Raw genomic sequence first — 21,823 nt, forward strand, 5'->3', positions numbered from 1 at the left:
CCCCCACCCCTGCAACCTCTCGCCTGGCCCTCTCAGCCCTGGGAACACCTGCAGTTGGACATTTGTGGTGAGATCCATGGAGTTCCCCACCACCAACGCTTCATGGTGGTCGCCTACGATCTACACTCAAAATGGCCTGAACTCACCACTTCCGGCACTCTGACCTCACAGATCATCATCGACTTCCTGGACTCTCTTTTCTCTCGCTGGGGCCTCCCAAAGGCCATCACCACTGACAACGGTCCTCAGCTGGTCTCTGCTGAGTTCACTGCTTATCTCGAAAGCAAGGGCATCCGTCATATACGCACTGTGTACTACCACCCCCAGGCCAATGGCGGCATTGAACGTTTTCACCAGTCACTGAAGAACGGCCTCAGAGCACACATGGCCCAAGGGTGTTCTTTCACGTAGGCCATCCGTCACACTCTGCTACACTATCGGGCCACACAGCACTCGACCACAGGCGTCTCCCCAGCCTCTCTCATGCTAGGCCGGGAACTGTGCATGCCCCTTGACCGGCTCCGCCCCTCCACACCTCAGGCACCTCCCTCTGGGGTCAGAGCCTCAGTCACTCGTCAGCAGACGCGGATGAAGCAACGGTTTGACCAGTCAAAACGAACCAGGGTGCCAGACATCAATGTGTCAGACTGGGTCAGGGTCCGCAGGCCCCACAGGGACAATAAAATGGCTTCATACTGGTCATCTCCTCTCCAAGTCACCCGTCAGCTGGGCCCAGCCACTTACCTCCTCAGCGATGGCACTCGGTGGCACTCCAGTCGTCTACGGAAGGTGTCAGCTCCGCCACACACAGCTGGTGACACAACCATAGCCATTCCCTCAGCATGGTGAGACGCCCCGGGGCTTCATGCAGCTCCTACACGGGCCCCAGACATTTCTGGGCCTCAGCTCCCCCTGCCATCTCCCTCCCCACCTCGGCCTGCCCAGCCTCAGGCCGCCCCGCGACCTGTTCGCACACGTTTACGCCCTGGCCACCTAGAGGACTTTGTGTCAACCTTTCATGTTTGAAATCCTGCCGGGGGGGGGGGAAATGTTATGTATGCACACATCGACAGTGCTGCATTTGATTTGGTGCTGTTCTATTGTGCTGGGATCGATTGGTGATGCCTGCGGGCTCTGGGTTGTTTGATCGGGTCTGCCTTTGATGCTGTGTCAGTCTAAATAAAGAATGCCACGGAGAGGTTGTGTCGAGCGACAGCGCTGTGTCCTGACGTGATTTCTAAACTTAATACATCCATTATCTGAACCGCTTATCCTGCTCTCAGGGTCGCGGGGGATGCTGGAGCCTGTTGTCCTCCTCAGTAACTCTGTGACCGTGTGGACATTAAAGCAGCTGTCAGGTGTGCTGCGCCAAGGTAAATTGCGCGCCCCCTATTGTATTTTTAAATCACGTGCCACCGAGTGCCATCGCTGAGGAGGTAAGTGGCTGGGCCCAGCTGACGGGTGACTTGGAGAGGAGAGGACCAGTATGAAGCCATTTTATTGTCCCTGTGGGGCCTGCGGACCCTGACCCAGTCTGACACATTGATGTCTGGCACCCTGGTTCGTTTTGACTGGTCAAACCGTTGCTTCATCCGCGTCTGCTGACGAGTGACTGAGGCTCTGACCCCAGAGGGAGGTGCCTGAGGTGTGGAGGGGCGGAGCCTGTCAAGGGGCATGCACAGTTCCCGGCCTAGCATGAGAGAGGCTGGGGAGACGCCTGTGGTCGAGTGCTGTGTGGCCCGATAGTGCAGCAGAGTGTGACGGATGGCCTGCGTGAAAGAACACCCTTGGGCCATGTGTGCTCTGAGGCCGTTCTTCAGTGACTGGTGAAAACGTTCAATGCCGCCATTGGCCTGAGGGTGGTAGTACGCAGTGCGTATATGACGGATGCCCTTGCTTTCGAGATAAGCAGTGAACTCAGCAGAGACCAGCTGAGGACCGTTGTCAGTGGTGATGGCCTTTGGGAGGCCCCAGCGAGAGAAAAGAGAGTCCAGGAAGTCGATGATGATCTGTGAGGTCACAGTGCCGGAAGTGGTGAGTTCAGGCCATTTTGAGTGTAGATCGTAGGCGACCACCATGAAGCGTTGGTGGTGGGGAACTCCATGGATCTCACCACAAATGTCCAACTGCAGGTGTTCCCAGGGCTGAGAGGGCCAGGCGAGAGGTTGCAGGGGTGGGGGAGCCTGGTGGCCAGTCTTGCCACTCACAAGGCAGGCAGAACAGTCCTTCACCAGAGCCTCAATATCTCTGTCTATCCCCGGCCACCACACCAGGTCTCGGCAGCGCTGTTTCAGTTTCACAATGCCCAGGTGGCCTTCGTGCGCCGTATTCAAAACACGTGCACGGAGGTCCGCGGTGGTGTAGCGGTCTAAGCATCGGCTCTGTGTCGATGCAGTGTCCCACTGGGGACTGGGGTTCGCGCCCCGGTCTCGTCAGATCCGACTATAGCCGGACTCGACGAAGCAGCGATCATTGGCAACGCTGTCTTCGGGAGGGGGCGGAGTCGGCTTGTGTTCGTCACGTGAACGCGTCTCTGTGTGTGTCGGAAAAACAGTGGTTCGGCTTGGAGTCGCCTTGTCACGAAAGTGGCGAGGCGGTCTCCTTCGAGACTGCCGGCCGGAGAGATGCAGTTGGCGAACGCATACAGTGCGAGGGTGGGTGTTTGAATTAAAACAGGGATCGATTGGCCACTAAATTGGGAGAAAAAAGGGAAAAATCAGAAATAAATTTATAAAAAAAAAAAAAAAACACGTGCACGGAGAGCAGCTGGGGCCACTGTGCAAAACCCACGTGCCACGCAGGTGTCGTTCCAGCAGGAGAGCTCCTGTCTGACTCGGGCGAACGCAGCCAGCTCCTCTGGGACCTTGTGAGGCCAGCCGTTCTGGATGTAGGTGCGGAGCTGGGAGAGGACAGGGTCTTGTTCGGAGGCTGCCCTCAGCTCCTGCAGAGAGACAGTGGCCTGGAGGGGTGTGTGTAGCATTTGGACAATGTCCTTTTCCACACAGTCAGAGTCCGTCTGTGGAGCTGGGGTGGAGACAGAGCGAGAGAGCAGGTCGGCGACAACATTGTCTCTGCCTGGGGTGAACTGCAGGCTGAAGTTGTACTGGCGGAGGCGGTCAGACCAGCGGTGCAGCCTCAGGGGTTTGTGGCCTGTCCCAGATGTGGACAGCAGCGCTGTCAGGGCCTGGTGATCTGTCCTGAGGGTGAAGGAGCGGCCATAGAGGTAGAGGTGCCACCTTTCACAAGCCCAGATACAGGCTAACGCCTCACACTCACCCACGGAGTACCGCTGCTCGGTCAGGTTGAGGGCACGGGAGGCGAAGGCGATGGGCTTCTCCACACCGTTCTGGGTTTGAGACAACACGGCCCCTATCGCTGTGGCTGATGCGTCACAGGTCACAAAGGTGGAGCTGGAGATGTCGAAGTGAGCCAACACTGGTGGTGAAGTCAGTTGAGTCTTGAGATCACGCACAGCGTCACTGCATGCCTTTGACCACACCCATGGCTCGTCCTTACGCAGCAGCTGGCGCAGGGGGGCTGTGGTCGCAGAGTACTGGGGAAGAAACCTCAGGTAGTAACTTGTCATACCCAGGAAGGAGGCGACCTGGGCGGCCGAGCTGGGCTCAGGGATGGCCTGAATGGCGTCCACGTTGGATTGTAGTGGAGTTACACCGCTCGCTGACAGCCGGAACCCCACGAAGTCGATGGCTGGTACAGAGAGGACACATTTCTCAGCATTGAGAGTTAGCTTGTGCTTGGACAGGGCTGCGAAGACCATGTTAAGGCGCTTGTCGTGGATTTCACTGGTGGGCCCGTGTACCACTATATCGTCCAGATAAATGGCCACGCCCAGTATGCCAGCCAGCACGGAGACCATGATTTTCTGGAAGCAGCTAGGGGCGGAGCTGAGACCGAAAGGCATCCTGGTGTAGCGAAACACTCCTGCATGTGTCACAAAGGCTGTGAGGTTTCGGCTGCTGGAGTGGAGGGGCACCTGTAAGTACCCCTGTCTGAGGTCGAGCTTGGAGAACACCTCAGAGCCATAGAACTGAGCAGTGAGTTCTTCTGAGGTGGGCAGTGGGTACTTATCAGGGACCACTGCCTTATTTACTGCACGTAGATCGACGCAGACACGCAGGCCCCCCGACTTCTTCTTAGCCACCACGAGGTTTGAGACCCAAGGTGACGCGTCCACCGGTTCAATGATGCTAGCTTCCGTTAGTTGTTGCAGCTCGGCGGAGACCGCATCACGGAGAGCCAACAGGATGCGGCGCAGTGGTTGGATGACAGATTTCACAGCAGGGTTGAGGAGAGGTTGATGGGTGAAGGCGGAGGGCAGCCCAGCCCCATAAACAGCGATGGCCACTTCTGCTGCCAAGGTGTGGCGACAGTCAGGATTGCTGCCCCCCTTGTGTCTAAGAGGGAGAACCCCAGAGTGGAGAACAGGTCCAGGCCCATCAGGTTGGCCCCACGGCGTGCCACATGAAAAACTGCATTGGGCACCAGCTTGGTTCCATAGCGGACAGTCACTTGGAGAGAGCCAACCAGATCGATTTTGGAGTCACCATACCCACAGAGGACAGCTGAGGGTGCGGACAGTGGCAGTGAACCGAAAAATTGACTGTAGGTATCAACATTCAGGAGAGACACACTTGCACCGGTGTCCAACAGCAGGGGGATGCACACATCATTAATGTTGACTGTGCATGATTTGAATGACACTGGCGCAGAGCTCACCTTGTGAATGACGGCGGTTGAAGACTGGGGGGTGTGGCCCTCTGACCCAGCCGGGGAAGATCGACAGACGTTGGCAAAGTGATTGTGCTTACCGCTGCTAGGGCATGTCTCGCCACGGGCAGGGCAGTTCTGAGCCCTTGAAACATGAGACCGAGACCCACAGTTACCACAGGACTGTTGAGGGCGGGGCCGAGAACGCCGTCGTTGCAGTTGCAAGACGTCCCCAGTGGAGTCAGCGCCCGCCTCGCTCTGGTTGGGTTGCGTCCCGAGGGGCAGCCGTGAGTAGAGGGAGGAGTCGTTGGCAGCTTGACTGGAGGTGGCCACTTGCTGTGTATTTAGCATAGCAGCACACTCAGCTGCTCCCTCAACCTGTAGTGCGATGGTAATTGCTGTGGACAGCAGCAGATCGTCTTTTTCCAGCAGGAGAGTCTCACGCACCTTTGCGTTGTTGGTGTGTTCGATTAGCTGGTCGCGAACCATCTCGTCCTGAAGCGCGCCAAACTTGCATGAGCTAGCTAGCCCTCGCAAATTAGCTACGTACTGCCGCACAGACTCCCCAGGCAGTTGGTGTCGCTGACGGAATATAAATCGCCGAAGGAGGGCACTCTGTGGAGCAGCGAAATGGGTGCTCATAAGTCCCACAGCTTCGGCAAAGCTTGTGACGTTCCCCAGAGACCCGAGCACACGATGACCCTCTGCTCCCAAGCAGTGTAGCAACAGAGCCGTCTTCCTAGCCTGGCTCACGTCGTCGAGCCCTGAGGCGATGATGTAATTTTCAAAACTATGTAGCCAGCGAGTCCATGGTACCGGAGGCTCGCCAGGTAATGCCAGGAAGGGGGCAGGTGGTGGGAGAGAGATATCAGCCATCCTCGTCGCCAATATTGTATTTTTAAATCACGTCAGGACACAGCGCTGTCGCTTGACACAACCTCTCCGTGGCATTCTTTATTTAGACTGACACAGCATCAAAGGCAGACCCGATCAAACAACCCAGAGCCCGCAGGCATCACCAATCGATCCCAGCACAATAGAACAGCACCAAATTAAATGCAGCACTGTCGATGTGTGCATACATAACACCCCCCCCAAAAAACAATTAGCACCAGCCGCCACTGGAACGTTTAGGATTTTTTTTTTTTTTGCATTCCCCATTCCTCAAGTCTATAAGAAGGATATAGGCGGAAGCAGTGGTGGATCTAGAGATTTTTTCCTGGGGTGGCAAAGGGGTGGCAAGACTGTGTCCCAGAGGTGGCAGCTGCCACCCCTTTGCCACCCCTGTAGATCCGCCCCTGGTGAGGGGGAGGGGGGATTCTAAATCGGCGACTTCTGTTTGAGATGAGTTTGGTGCGGGTCTCATTGACCTTCACCATGCACGTACATAACATATACTTTAAAAACATATTATCTGATTTATAAACGGGGTGGCAACAGGGGTGGCAAGACTGTGTCCCAGAGGTGGCAGCCGCCACCCCTGCTGCCACCTCTGTAGATCCGCCCCTGGGCGGAAGAAACAGTCGCACGATTTTGGAAAACGCGCCGAAGGATCGATGGATGGCGGCATGACGCTGGCGAGCGTCAGCCCCCCCCCCCCCCGAACGGAAAGCGAGAAGAGGAAGGAGAGGTCGACGGCACCGGATGCTGAAAGGTACCGGGAGATGTTGTCGTCACAAGGGAAATTAAGCAAATAAAGAACGAGCGGTCTGACGCGACCCCCGGAGGGACGGGTACCGTGTGAGAGCGGCGCCGCTTGGAGGATGCTCCACAAGTGACCGGCGCCTCGAAACAAAGTGAGTCGGTCGAAAACTACTGGAGAGCGAGCAGCCATTTAGTGACGCAAAGCCGTGTGTAGAGACGTACGCCGTGGCCCTTTTTTTTGGGACGCGGTGGGTGCCATAGCAACCGTTACGGAAACATGGAGTGCGGCGGCTAGCTAACTAGCTAGTCGATGCTAGCCGGTCGTGCCGAACCGAATGGAACGCCGCGTCCGCTCACCATGGCTCGGTAGTTAACGTGACAAGTTTTGGCGGCGGTTACGTGAGCTCCGGTTGCTTGGCGATGGCTTTGTGGCCTGCCGCTTGTGGCGAGCCGCTGGGGCTCCGCAACTTCTGACGTTCGCGTCGGCGGATCCGCGACGGTTATTTTCGCGTCGCTCTGTAAGCTAGCTTCACGTTAGCTAGCCACGCAGAGGCCGACAGGTAACGCTAAAAGACGTTTGTTTGGACGCCAAAAAGCCCGTAAAGCGGCGTCTTTAACTCCCGACGCCGAGGCAAAGATATTCCGACATAACCCCAAATTAGCGTTTAAGGCAGCTGTGACCATGTCCCGAGTCCCAGTCTTTCGTTAGCATGTTTTTCTAATGTTGTCGTGAGCCAGCCTTTCGCAGGGTAACGTGTATAGGCTAATTTCAGGTGTTGAGCTCATCTGTTAGCTTTAGCATCTTTTAACACTCGTTGCCGGCCAACAGTCGGCCAATTAGCGTCGTTGTCCGAAATCCAGGGCCTCCAAGGGGGTTGCAAGTTAACGCCAACCAGTTGGCTAATCTTAGCCTAACTTTGTTAGCTTGCCTTGGGCTCTTTCATCACTGAGGCGTGAGTGTTGGCGACAAACAAGTTATTGGAGATATTTGATGCGTAACGTTAGGTAACAAGGGGACTGTAAAGTAGGTTTAAATCTAACCAGCTAGATGGCTGTAATTCATGGTTTTGGGTTCGCATCAGTTGTCAAAGCGTTCATGTTGTTGGGAGTGTAAAGAGGAGGTGATAAAGAGAACTAAATGGGGGATTTAAGTCTGTTCTGTGTTTTAACTCTTCATCTGAAATACTTGTGCTATTTCAGCTTGTGAGAGTATGGATGCTGATGACTGCAATGGCCGGTCTTACGTATCAGGTATGACCCCCCTACCCCCCCCCCTCGGGAAACTTGGTGGTTTTAAATCGGTGTTTCTCAACCCAGTCCTCAAGGACCCCCCTATCCTGCAGATTTTCGTTGTAACCCTGCATAGGTAGCTCTGCTTGTACTTACTCAACCAATGATCTCAAAGCACTTAATTATGCAAGATGTGCAAACTCTGACATTCACTGCTGAATTACTACAAACAGGTACCTAATTCAGGGTTGCAAAGAAAATCTGCAGGATAGGGGTTCCTTGAGGACTGGGTTGAGAAACACTGTTTTAAATGATATATTGGCATTCAAATGCTGACCTGGTGCTAAAGTGGCAAACTTAACTTCTGGTTTCTTTGGGGCTGCAGCTAGCGGAGACTCTTCAATGGAGAGGGATTTTTCTGGCACCCTTGGAGGTGCAACAGTGAGCACCCCTAACAGCCAGCACACATCTCCAACTCGCTCCCTCAGTGGTCAGTGCATACTCAAAAGGAAATAACAGCGGATTATGATTGTCGTGTTTTGCCCAAACATAACATCTCAAGTTTTTCCACAATATACGTCTTTACAATGTAATATTTCCAATTTCCCAATCCGCTTGTCATGGAGCTACCACTTATTTGAGTGTTCAAACATAAATTTGAAATTGCCATCTGCACACAACTTTGATCCTTCTAAAAGTACTCAAAAGAAAAGGCCAGCTTGCAGAAAGTAATGTATTTCGAGCTGGAATTAAATGGAGGATATTTCCATTCAATTTTGCCTGTTAATTTTGGGCTGTGTTTGTTTTTAAAGAGAGCACCGTTTTATGTAGTAACAAAATATTGTAATCCTCTAAACACAGACACTAATTTTCAAGGGTGAATTGTGTTTCTTAATGTCTCCTTCTAAAAAAATTCTTTCTCCTTTATAACAAATTACACACTTTCTCCCTTAGGTCTCTCAAGTCCTTTTTTCCTTTTGTCCCTCTCTAGCCAACTCCATTAAAGTGGAGCTGTACAGTGATGAAGAGCCAGGTCGAGGTACAGAGGATGAAAGAGGAGAGCGGATAGAGGAGGGGGGTCCAGAGCAAGGAAACGAGGCTGGTGGAGGCTACAGGGAGCTTGCAAGTCCCGACACCATGCCCACAGGAGCCACCAGGCTGCCAAATGGAAAGCTTAAGTGTGATATCTGTGGAATGATCTGCATCGGGCCCAATGTCCTCATGGTGCACAAACGCAGCCACACAGGTGACTGATCAATTAATTGAGTGATTGATTGATTGATTAGTCCTTCCTTTGTAGGAGAGCACAACAAGGTTAGTTTGGTGTTTACTAGACTTATTAGAAAGAGCAAACATAGGTGTTTGACTTGTAATTGCAATAGAGCAGGTATCCCATTCTTCAGTGTAGAGTTGCGGAGCTGGTATCTTCTTTATGCAAACCTGTTTGAAAATTGACATCAAAACAGTTTTGCAGCTTAATGAACTGTTAGGATTTTGACAAGAGCTTTGGCATTAGCAGCTGGCAGACTTATTGATAGATGTCTTTTTTTACAATTTCACAATGCCCCAGTGCAAGTTGGGTCCTCCATTTCATTTTGCTTATCCTGGAGAGAATCTACTACTACTTGTTGCATCAGACATCCTGAGTTACCAAAAGACCCTTAAATAACTGGTTACTGGTTCAATCTACTCACAGGTGAGCGGCCATTCCAGTGTAATCAGTGCGGCGCCTCCTTCACTCAGAAGGGTAACCTGCTTCGTCACATAAAGCTGCACTCAGGGGAGAAGCCCTTTAAATGCCCCTTCTGCAGCTATGCCTGTCGTAGACGAGACGCTCTTACTGGCCACCTTCGCACTCATTCGGGTGAGAGGGACCCTCGCATATATAAAAATTTACAATTTTGCATGAAAGTAATACACACACGTTCCTCTTCTTTAGTTTGACCATAAATGATAAACACATTGCGCCTTGTGCCAAACTAGCCTTTCATTCTTTATCCCCAGTCATGCTAACAATGTAGGTCCTCAAGCATTCTGGCTTTTCTGACTCGCACAATCATTCCCAGGCACAAGCAGAATTCAGATCGGGAGTTTCTCTGTGATAAGCCTGTGGGCCTCCATGAGCATTGATTGGGAACTCATGAAGATGTTCATTTGTTAATTTGATCTATGGCAGAGTATCTATTCAAACATTTATGAAATAGACGGTGATTATTGAAAGTTATTTGTTGCTGAAGATATTGTCTTCATGATTTAATGTTCCTTCTTGATACCTTTTATGGGAGATTGGATATGGGCAGGATCTGGAACATTGTGAATCGAATCCCCCCCCCCCCAAGTGCGAATTCTAGCCATTACAGGGTATATGTGCTTGCTTACATAACGATGGTTATGCACCAGGCTCCCCTGAATAAAAATAGATGTACCACATGTTGGGCATATATTTGATGAACAGTTATAGTTTTGCCTCTGGACCTTTGCTAAATAATAATGCAGCCCTCTTTGTCTCCAGTATCATCTCCGACTGGAGGGAAGCCCTATAAGTGTAGTTTCTGTGGTCGCAGTTACAAGCAGCAAAGTACCCTGGAGGAGCACCGAGAGCGATGCCACAGTTACCTACAAAGCCTGGAGACACAGCAGCAAAGCAGTGCTCCAAATTCCAGTATAGGTATGTTAAAACAGCCACAGAGATGCATGGCAACTAAAAGCAACATGGGAAATTAACACTAGAACGACCGGGATTTCACTTCTACCTAACACGACCATGGGCCATCAAAATGACGGCCGGTTTTTAAACTCTCTATTCTGTCAAGATAAATACCCAGTTGAGATTTTAATGCATTGCATATGTTAGTATGTCTGTTATGAAACTAACTGACACCAAAATTAATATTCTAACAACTATAATACTATTTTTAAACAATTTAAACTTCAGAGCGACATGGTCGAACTTGGAATAGCAAAATTGAAAAAGTGAAAATATTGCCTGAAAAACAAACCGGAAAACACATATTGCTAATCTAACAAACATAACAAGGCCTATAAAACGTGAAATGTAAAAAAAGATCTGAAAATACTAATTGAAACAGTCCCAAACAATGACCGGAACTTAAAAACTACTAGAACAACCAAAATGACTGCCAACGGTTTGTCAAGATCACGGTTGTCAAGATAAATACGCAATTGAGATATTAATGCATTACACATGTTAATATGTCTGTTAAGAAACTAACTGACACCAAAATTTACATTTTAACAACTTTAATACTGTTTTTCAAACAATTAAAAATGGCCACTGTCCAGCGCCTGTAAATACTGCAACACCTCGGTGGTAGTCATGGTGCGTCTGTAACGTTGTCTGTAACCAGACATGTTGGACATAATCAAAATCAAGTTTAGACTATTTCTCTGCACTGGAGGGCGCTAGTGTGTTTCTAGGACAGAGCAATGAACTTCACGAAGGAAATGACGCGACCAACACACGTCATAAATACTGACATGACGTGCATGATGACACGCAAATTACATGCGGTCTCTTCTTCTTTTTTTGGATTTTTTCTCCCCAGTTGTATCTGGCCAATTTCCCCACTCTTCCGAGCCATGTCGGTCACTGCTCCACCCCCTCTGCCGATCCGGGGAAGGCTGCAGACTACCACGTGCCTCCTCCGATACATGTGGAGTTGCCAGCCGCTTCTTTTCACCTGACAGTGAGGAGTCTTGTCGGGGACATAGCGCGTGGGAGGATCACGCTATTCCCCCCAGTTCCCCCTCCCCCACGAACATGCACACCGACAGACCAGAGTAGGCGCTAGTACAGTGACCAGGACACATACCCACATCCGGCTTCCCTCCTGCAGACACGGCCAATTGTGTCTGTAGGGACGCTCGACCAAGCCAGAGGTAACACAAGGATTTGAACTGGCGATCCCCGTATTGGTAGGCAACGGAATAGACCGCTACGCTACCCGGACGCGTTATTATGAATCCCACGACACTTCTAGGCAAGACACGCCCCGCGTAGCGTTCAAGCGTTAGGATTAGCCAGATTGGCCAGTACTCGTCGCCTCCGTTGGTTGGGTTAGTCAAGGTTAGGGTTAGAGCAGGGTTAAGGTTAGCTAATCAGAGGCAGAGTAGGGGCAGGTCTTCCTAGAATCCTAGTGCCCGGATGCTACACGGGGCGTGTCTTGCCAAGAAGTGCCGTGGGATTCATAATAATGCGTGACGCCCATGTGAGGATGAGGTCTTTTTGACGGCTCATGGTCGTTTTAGGTAGATCTTATCATATCATTTTTTTGTGCAATTGATCTAAAACTAATTTTAATGCAAATATATGCAATTTTAGGAGCATTCATGGAGCAGCAGGTCTGTATCCTTTTTCCCCCGCGAAGTTATTCAACTTTGAAAATCCGAACCCATCAAAATGGCGGCCTTGGTCGTTCTAGTGTTCAGACTACATTGTCCAGATGGGAACAGGGGCTTGAGTTAATCTAAATCACAGTATAATGTAGTGTAACATCGATCTAGCTAGTATAGTGTTATACTAGATCCCAACCAAGGTAACTGTTAATAGGACAAGTCTCTGACCTTCTTTAGTCATGTTCTTCACTCAAAATATTTTATTTTGCTTGTGACTGAAACTTAATTTTTTAACCTTTGCATTAAATTTACCGATGCTATTCATGGAAACTAAACACTACTGAGTAATTTAGAAAAATAATCTTGGAAGTCTTTCACCTCTGTGTAGGAGAGGACATGAGAGAGCTTGAGTTTATACCCGACTCTCTTCTGCAACCTTCTTCTGACAAGATGGCTTTCATTGATCGGCTGACCAACAGCATCACCAAGCGCAAGAGATCTACACCACAGAAATTTGTAGGTGAGCACTTGATTTAAATGTGCAAAGGTTGAGGTGATGGAGAAGTCACCGGTCATACAGGTGTCGGTCTTTGATTTATGTGCAACATTCTCGCGTAAAGGATGCTACTGTGGGCTTTAATCTCGTCGGACGGTTTCATGCAGGCAGCAGGGTGGCATGGCCAGAAGTTGTCCTTCAAACCAAGGATGTGGGTTGAAGTCCCTGTTCCAGCTCAAGGCCACTTGATCACAATAATCCCCAGGGGCACCGCTCTGTTGCTGAAAACAGAATCTCCCTATGGGGATCGATCAGTGATAATAACTGTGTGATACTTGATCAGAATAATTTGCCCAAGAAAGTAAGTCAGTGATCGAATAGAATCAAAACATTTGTCATTTACACCTCCGGTCAACCGCTGGGGAAGAGTCCTGCTTTTGTCACGACGGCTGTGCATCCCCTGCAGTGACGACTGTTATTCATGGTCATGGCAGATATGCATGGATCCTGTACAGAATCATTCATATACCTTTTTACAGACAGCATGTCTATGTCTATCCGCCTGCCGCCCAGCGACTGCTGGGATAGGCTCCAGCATCCCTGCGACCCTGAGAGCAGGATAAGCGCTTTGGATGATGGATGGATGGATGTCTGTCATTTATCAGTTGGTGATCCTGAAATATTACTCCAGCCAGCATAGTAAAATGGCACCAAAACAAAGCATTTCACAGTTACCCGATCCTTCATTGTTTTGCTGTTTTGTACAAATGCCCACAACCTACTAGATGTCATGGACCGGCCTGTTAAAACACATATATTGAACTTGAATCACGGTAATATTTTGTAAAGGTCAAACATTTCTGGGGCAAAATGACATCTTCATGTAATTTTTAAGAGAATTCCAAAACACAGATTTCACATGTTGAGGATGTTCTCCGTACACTGCTGATAATATAGATGGGAGTTTTTCTTGAGTGGTGGAGCAGAGCTGGAGAGAATGTGAGCGCTCATGTACTTGAGTTGTAATGCCACCTCTAAAAATAACAAACAGCTTTTGATTGTCGAGTCTACAACTTGGCTGAATGTAGTCTGCTCATCCTACGACACTGGCACCATGCCTGGCCACCCAGTCAGCAAGCCAGGTTGTGCCAATGCAAAACAAAAGAAGAAGAAAAATAAACGGTACTTTCCTCTAAGCAAAGCTTGTAGCTTTTACAGTGACTGCTTTTGTCACAGTAAGATCAGTCTGATATCCTAGCTGACATGGTGTGCCACCTGCATTTTCAGGATTTATTTAAGTTATTCATTGGAGTGGGCATCTGGGTAGCGTGGCGGTCTATGCCTACCGAAACGGGGATCGCCGGTTTGAATCCCTGTGTTACTTCCGGCTTGGTCGGGCGTCCCTACAGACACAATTGGCCGTGTCTGTGGGTGGGAAGCCGGATATGGGTATGTGTCCTGGTCGCTGCACTAGCGCTTCCTCTGGTCGGTCGGGGCGCCTGTTCGGGGGGGAGGGGGAACTGGGGGAAAAAGCGTGATCCTCCCACGCGCTACGTCCTCCCTGGTGAAACTCCTCACTGTCAGGTGAAAAGAAGCGGCTGGTGACTCCACATGTATGGGAGGAGGCATGTGGTAGTCTGCAGCCCTCCCCGGATCAGCAGAGGGGGTGGAGCAGAGACCGGGACGGCTCAGAAGAGTGGGGTAATTAGCCAGGTACAACTGGGGAGAAAAGGGGGGGGTTAAAAAATATATTCATTGGATTATTTGTGTGTGTGTGTTTTTTTTTTTTTGTTTTTTTTTAAGATTGCGAAGTAATTTACAGTTTGTTATGATTGTGTGGGAAGAGTTTGGAAGATTGGTGTGAATTGTGATTTTTTTTTTTTTTTTAGTTTGCTTTTTGGTAAGTGGTCTTTTCAGTTGACTGGGACTATTTTCCCAGCTATGGGTATGTGTACACGTTGATCTCCATGGAGTCCAATAAAGCACATGGCAGGCAGAAAAGGATCACAGCTGGTCTGAAGTAGGGCTGGATGACGTGTGCACAGAACACATTAATAAAACATTCGCTGGCCTTTTGACAATGTCAGTAATCCATCCATCCATCATCCATCCATCCATCCATCCATCATCCAAACCACTTATCCTGCTCTCAGGGTCGCGGGGATGCTGGAGCCTATCCCAGCAGTCACTGGGCAGCAGGTGGGGAGACACCCTGGACAGGCTGCCAGACCATCACACAGGCCCCCCCACACACACAGACACACACACACACATACACACACACACACATTCTCACCTAGGGACAATCATACAGGCCTCATACAGCAGCGGAGGTCATGTTACAGGCACCAAGACGAACATTACCAGCATCGGATAGCCTGGCATGGCAGACACACACACACACACACACACACACACACACACACACAATGCCATTAATTTGACAGTAAATTCCTGCTTCCAAAAATATAATGGGAATGTGTCATGTAAGTGGAGCGTTATCACAACGCTTGTTTTCAGACCAGATGCCTCACGGTGTTTCCATGGAAACATGGGGAAGAGACTGAGTTGCCTTTTCTTTCTTTTTTTTTTATTGGCGAAACTTTAATTCAGTTAAGTTCAAGTATTTAATTATATTCATCATAAAATGCCCATTTATAATGGTAATATCTTGAATTGTAGTCATTGTGATCCCAAAATGGGCTGGAACGACACCGGTAAGGAATGTTAAGAAAACCTTCTTTACTGTCTACCATCTGTCTTCGATGAGACGGCAACATGTAAAGACGTACAAGCAGTTAGTAAAAACAAACACATAGCTGAGGTCACATCGTTTAACCCGTGTTTTTGGTGTTGGACAGGGAGTTTCAGTCGTGTTCGGGTGTGTTGTTAGTTGCGGTGAGCTTTGCAGCACATGGCACCGAAGGTTTGTGTTATCTACCACTTGTATGGGAAGCTGCTTGCAGCCAGTTTGTGGCCAGTGGATCAACACTTGAAGGGCAAAGGTGCACCTCATGCACGCAAGAGAGGCTGCTGCTGCTCTGCAAGCTGCATGATACACATGCATGCACAGTGCAACCCGGGTAAGACACAACAGAGGAAAACACAACAGAGCTGCAACTGGCTTTTGACACACTTTACAAAGTACATTCTCCTTTTTTTGGGGGGGGGGTTAAAGTTTTTAAATTCAGAGCAAGCCCGATGGTTGGAGTTGTGTCACATCAGGAGGTAAATGTTCAGCTGTTGGACTTTGCTTTGTAACTATTCTGTCCCTCATGTTGTTCGTTTACCTATCTTTCTGATTGGCTGATGTGCGTTGGCATATCCAGTAATGTCAGAGGGCAATTCATGAGCACCTTAAGACTGATATCACCGAGGGCGTCCAGGTAGCGTGGCGGTCTAGTCCGTTGTCTACCAACACAGGGCTTGCCAGTTCGAATCCCCGTGTTACCTCCAGCTTGGTCGGGTGTCCCTACAGACACAATTGGCTGTGTCCGCGGGTGGGAAGCCGGATGTGGGTATGTGTCCTGGTTGCTGCACTAGCGCCTCCTCTGGGTCGGTAGGGGTGCCTGTTCGGGGGGGGGGGGATAGTGTGATCCTCCCACACGCTATGTCCCCCTGGTGAAACTGTCAGGTGAAAAGAAGCAGCTGGCAACTCCACGTGTATCGGAGGAGGCAGAGGGGGTGGAGCAGCGACCGGGACGCCTCGGAGAACGGGGCAATTGGACGGGTACAATTGGGGAGAAAAAGGTGGGGGTGGGGGGGTGATAAAAAAAAAAAAGACTACCACCACAGTCAGTATGGTAACGCACTCTTTAAATATGGATTAATCAAAACTCGGGGTGGGACGATTCACACATCTCACGATTGGATACGGCTCACGATTCAGGGTGATGATTTGGATTCAGTAGGACACAGTGGACGCCTCGGTGAGCAAGAGACAAAGCACCACTGCAGTTCTCTATTTTGCATTTATTTTAAGATTCAGGCCCAACATTTTGGCATTATCAAGGCGCGTGTTCACACGTAATGCAAATGCAAAAGTTCTACCAAACTTTTGCAACATCTTGTGCAACACAGCTGCTTTACTGTAAAACTTTCAAAATAAAGGACCATGGCGGCCATTTTGATCGTTTTGGATTTTTAAGGTTTAATAACTGTGGGGAAAAAAAGACAGACCTGCCGCTCCCTGAATGCTCCTAAAACTGCACAAAAAGCTATGATAAGATCTACCTAAAACGACCACGAGCGGTCAAAATGACCGCGCGTCATCGTGTGCGTCATTTCACTTTATGACGTGTGTTGGTTACGTCATTTCCTTCGCGATGTTCGGTTCTTTTTTTTTTTACGCTTCACATTTATAGGCCTTGTTGCGTTTGTGAGATTAGCCATATGCGTTTTCCGTTGTGTTTTTCGGGTATTATTCCGTCTCAGACGCACCACGACTACCACCGAGGCGCCGCCGTGTTTACAGGCGTTGGACGGCGGCCATTTTAAGTTGATTCAGAAACAGTGTTGCAATAATCACGGATGTGTAGACTCGCTAGCCCGGTGGCTAACGAGTTGGACCCTTTAGTCCAGTGTTTCTCAACCTGGGGTCCACGGACCCCTAGTGGTCCGTGGTGTAATTGCAAGGGGTCCGTGAAAATAAAATATCTTAAAAAAAAGATCCTATGACATTTATAGAAATCGGATTATTTTACTCAAATGTGAATGAGACCTTTATCTACCTAAACTATAAAGGGTAACAGGGCTTTTTTCTCTAATTACATCTGTTTCACAAGTGTAATTTATTGTATTTTAATAAGAGATCTCGCTCCCGTTTGCATTGTTAAAAGTTACTGCATAAAAATTCTGTTGTTACATCTATCTGAAAGTTACTGAATACATATTCTGTTTTGTTACATACTATATCTGAAAGTTACTGCATAAGAATTCTGTTTTGTTAACTATATCTAAGTTACAACTGAAAGCTCTTATTTTTGCCCCAAAGAGTGAATAAATGCTATAATGCAATTCAAAATGCAGTTTCTACTGTTTCTACAAATTGCAACCCCCCTCCCCCAAGATCAGGTGGAGGGGTCCTCAGGGTAGATCAAAAATACGCAGGGGGTCCAGGACCCCAAAAAGGTTGAGAACCACTGCTTTAGTCGACTGGTTAACGTAGTCGCCCGTGGTGCGGGAGACCTGGGTTCGCGTCCCGGCTGCGGCCCCCCGAAGTAGCAACAATGAAGTTGATAAAATGTTCATTTTTGGCGTTAGTCGTTTCCTAACAGACGTACTAACACGTGTAATGCATTAATATCTCAATCGGGTGTTTATCTTGACAGAATATAGAGTTTAAAAACTCGTTTTGGGTAGGAGTGAAATCAGGGGTGATTCTAGGATCAGAGCTTTAGGGGTGCTGAGCATCCAGAGTGCTGGCCGGCCTGGCAAGATAAATTTGGGGGGGTGGATCAAACCATTTTTGAAGCATGGGGGGGTGCTGTATTTTTGTTGTTAAAATATTACGTTTAAACCATATACTGGATATAGTTTTGACATTTCTTCAGCTTATTAAACATGGACATACAGTAAAAGATAAAAAATCTCTTCAATTTTAGGGGTGCTGGGGTTCAAATTAGGGGTACTGCAGCACCCCCAAAAATGGGCTAGAAACGCCTATGAGTGAAATCCTGGTCCTTCTAGTGTTAATAACACACGATCTCACGAAATGGGGGGGCGTCTCGAACCGTGAAACCCATCGAACAATTCGGAATTCAATCCAGTATCGTACCACCCCTAAACCTATGACATGGCATATGACATCCTTAACTGACATCTGGAATTCTGGTGCTGGTTGCTGAGGATGATCTTTAACCTAAATGCATCATAAAAGCTTGGTTAGAGTCAAGAAAGTAGCTTTAATGTCCTGCTGTTGAGAAACCTGTTAACACTGGTTAGTTTAAGCATGAATGAGAATTCTTTTCAGTTGTAGATGGGAAGGAGTTAATGGAGCACGTTTTAATTACAACACGCTTTTCTGAAAGAATACATTTACTTGCTAAAGGTTTTCCATATTTGTAATGATGAACCAGTTTGAACAATAGCGGCATACAATAACAGTAAGAAGAAAACAAACCCTGAATAAATGTGTAGAAATAACCAAACACATAAAGGGCAAATTCAAGCCATTAAAATTGTTTTTGGAATCCCAGACTGTCGGAGGTGGGATTACTCCTGGGTGGTTGAAATGTGTCCCCAAAGGATTCTGAATTAACTGTTAATTACATAAACATTTCAATTTTCAAATTTTTCTCTTCCATTTTAAAGATAAGAGTGCATATAAGCATTAACATTCACAAAAAAACCCTGCTTTTTTGTTCTCCATTCAAACAAAATTCTGTGAGAAGTAGTCACTTATCTACCTCATTCAGCAACAATGGTCATTAAGGAGAATTAAATGTGGAAATGTAAACACTTAAATGTATTAAACTAATTGGCTGTAAAAGAAATGGTTTTGCAAATGTTTAGTTCTTTTAGTTCAAATGCACACACATTATAGAACACTTTCACATTTTCCATATTTTCCCCATGCCTTTCAGTTCTTGGATAAATGGAGCTTCTAGTGTAATGTGCCTTTACCTCTAGTTTACCACAGACATTCCTGCAATGTGATACGAATTTTGTTTGTTGGCTGCAGGGCAGAAACACATCCACCTCAGCGTGGCAGACACACCATACGAGCTCAGTGCTGGCTTTGATAAGGATGGGGAGATGCATCCTGCAGACCTTGAACAGCCACGGTTCACCGGTCTTGGAGGAGAGTACATACCTGCACCAGGTAGTAGAGGAGGAGGGGCATCAGACACACTGCAGCCCATGCGGCTCCCCACCGCTCATCCTTCATGTTTATCAGAGCTCAAGCCAGGCATCAGTTCTGCTCATACCCCTCTAGCTCCTCTAGGACCAAGGATGGACTGTACAGGGGCTGGAGCAGGGTTGGGGGCTGCTGGTGTAGGGGCAAGAGAGGCAGCAGAGGGTCATGAGGATCTACCCCTGAGCCAAAGTCACGCTCCCTCCCCTAGCAATGGATGCCAGGACTCTACGGACACGGAGAGCATGCCAGATGAACCGTACAATAGCACCGCTCCTACTCTGGCCCTTCACAACAACCATCATCATCATCATCATCATCATCTCCTTCATTCAAACCACAACCCACCTCCTCCTCCTCTGCTGCACCACCACCACCACCACCGGGGAAGGGAAAGACATAGCCCCAGTCATGCCAAAGACAGGGATGGGGAAAGGGAGGAGGTAGGCCACTCAGCTCCGCCGCCTCCGGGCCTTGCTCCAACTCCCGGATCACCTACAGCGCCCTCCTCCACCTCCAGGGAAGCTTTTCGGGTTGTAGATGGAGAGGGGCGAGCCGTGCGTTCTTTCCGATGTGAGCATTGCCGTGTGCTTTTCCTGGACCACGTCATGTTCACAATCCACATGGGTTGCCACGGTTTCCGCCAGCCCTTCGAGTGTAATATCTGTGGCCACCGCAGCCAGGATCGCTACGAGTTTTCCTCACACATTGTCCGCGGAGAGCACATCTTTGACTAAGGACTACCCTACCTGCTTTATCCAGAACTACTTTTAACACTGACACCATGACCTGGCTGGGTTTGGTCTGCACAGCGCCCTCAGAAGGGCAGGGATAGAGCGGTTGTAAGAGGATGTTTCCAACAGGCAGCAACACAGTCGGTATATAACGATGATTTCATATATGCACGATAGAAACCCTGATTTCATTCTTCTAAAACTCTAAAAGTATTAATCGCTCTTAATGCACTTTGACCGAAGAATCAGTTTTAAAATGCACTTTTGAATTATTTTAGGGTAGATGAAGAGTCAATGCACTTTTTATCTGCAGAAGTGCCTTGCTCTGACCTTGTGTACTTTAGCCAGGATTACAACCTGGTGCACAAAATACACTTTACAAATGTGAATTACTGTACATCTGTGACCTGAAAAGTTTCCCCTTCCTGCACTTTAACCGAGATAATGCACAAAAAAAAAGAGAAAGCTGTCCCTGTGCACTTTGACTTGCCCACAAACTACAACGAATTGAAGTGTCGGGGGTCCTTTGAACCAGCCCCCGCCTGACAAGCTAGAGGTTAGCTTTTAGCATTTAGTCATCAGAGCTGTTTCCTTATGCTAGATGTTGTGCAGACCAAACTTAGAAAACCTGGTCTACGTCAAATAGATGTATTTGAGGGGTTGTCCTCAAATTAGGATGCACTTTTTGTTTTTGTGCGTGTGTGTGTGTGTGTGTGCGTGATAGAGAAGTCCCATGTTCTCTTGCAAGTCCTAAGGTAAGTTAAGTGACAAATGAAGGCTTTTATCTGCTGAATGTAGGGTGGGATGGCTTATTATTATTATTATTAAATATGTTGTTTTTTTTTCTATGATGGCTTTTGTTGCACTGATACCTGCCAGAGTACAATGATTATATTAAACTATTTTCTAGACGAGCGCATTTACGAGCTGCACATTTCTCTGAAGCCACGAGAAGGGGGCGATAGTGGGTTTTCCTCACTATGAAAGGAAGAGTATCACTGCCACTGTTTTTTTTTGGAGATGACTTGCTGAAGAGGAGAGAGTTTCAAGACATTTCTGAAAAGTCCTTAAAGATCTTCTCTTCATGAAACGACAAACCAAAACTATTATATTTATCTTCTATTTAAGAGCTTTTAGTGTAAATATTGTGCCTTTCATCACCCTGACCTTGTTGTCTAATTTGAAAGACGTGGATTGCGAACTGATCCCTCTGCGCAGCGTGTCTACCGGTGATGTAACCGCGGTGCAGATGATGCTTTACAGATAACCTCGGAAAGATCTGACCTTGTATCCCAGTTAACTCTTTCCTGTTCCCGCATGAGAGCTGATTTAAATCGGTTTCCGAGAAGCCCGTCTGTGCAAATCTCGACACTATAGATGCATGGGATTTGATGCCTGCTGCTATGGTATGAATGAGTGTAGTGTGATAGTTGGCCGCGATCTCTCTTAATTAAATTAAAATGAAATAAAAAGATTTTTTTTACCTTAATTTGCTTTGATGAAGTCCATCCTCAGCGGGGAACGTTGTAGGAACGTTGTAGGAATGTTGTAGGGCAGTCAAGGGACGTTTTGTTCCTTTGAAAATGGGAATTGCTTTGACTACAGAAAAGACATAACTGCTGGAATGAGTCTCGGTGCCGTTGGTAGAAAGATGAGTGAAGCCAGAGGACAGGAGGAGGTGATGAAGGCAGAGGACAGGAGGAGGTGATGGAGGCAGAGGACAGGGGGAGGTGATGTAGGCAGAGGACAGGAGGAGGTGATGGAGGCAAAGGACAGGAG

The 21,823-nt window shown here is 48.4% G+C and overlaps 1 protein-coding gene across 2 annotated transcripts; it reads left to right on the plus strand.

Annotated features, from left to right (window-relative positions):
• Nucleotides 1-6,381: 6,381 nt before the first annotated feature.
• On the plus strand, nt 6,382-21,504 carry LOC130107217 (zinc finger protein Eos-like). 2 transcript variants are annotated; one of them, XM_056273698.1, is made up of 8 exons: nt 6,382-6,524; nt 7,573-7,623; nt 7,988-8,092; nt 8,594-8,848; nt 9,299-9,466; nt 10,115-10,270; nt 12,347-12,478; nt 19,137-21,504. In XM_056273698.1, the coding sequence occupies exons 2-8, from the start codon at nt 7,584-7,586 to the stop codon at nt 20,045-20,047; spliced, it is 1,767 nt and encodes a 588-aa protein (XP_056129673.1). In that variant the 5' UTR covers nt 6,382-6,524; nt 7,573-7,583; the 3' UTR covers nt 20,048-21,504. The 2 variants fall into 2 exon arrangements, with proteins under 2 accessions (XP_056129673.1, XP_056129674.1); XM_056273699.1 differs by lacking the exons at nt 7,573-7,623; nt 7,988-8,092.
• Nucleotides 21,505-21,823: the final 319 nt, after the last annotated feature.

The sequence above is a fragment of the Lampris incognitus genome, chromosome 2, assembly GCF_029633865.1.
Source record: "Lampris incognitus isolate fLamInc1 chromosome 2, fLamInc1.hap2, whole genome shotgun sequence".
NCBI lineage: Eukaryota > Metazoa > Chordata > Actinopteri > Lampriformes > Lampridae > Lampris > Lampris incognitus.

Excerpts from the sequence above, each read along its gene's own strand:
- LOC130107217 (XM_056273698.1), top strand. The coding sequence starts at position 7,584 with ATGGATGCTGATGACTGCAATGGCCGGTCTTACGTATCAG. Across the intron at positions 8,093-8,593 it reads TCCAACTCGCTCCCTCAGTG|CCAACTCCATTAAAGTGGAG; the intron begins GTCAGTGCATAC and ends GTCCCTCTCTAG. Across the intron at positions 12,479-19,136 it reads TACACCACAGAAATTTGTAG|GGCAGAAACACATCCACCTC; the intron begins GTGAGCACTTGA and ends TGTTGGCTGCAG.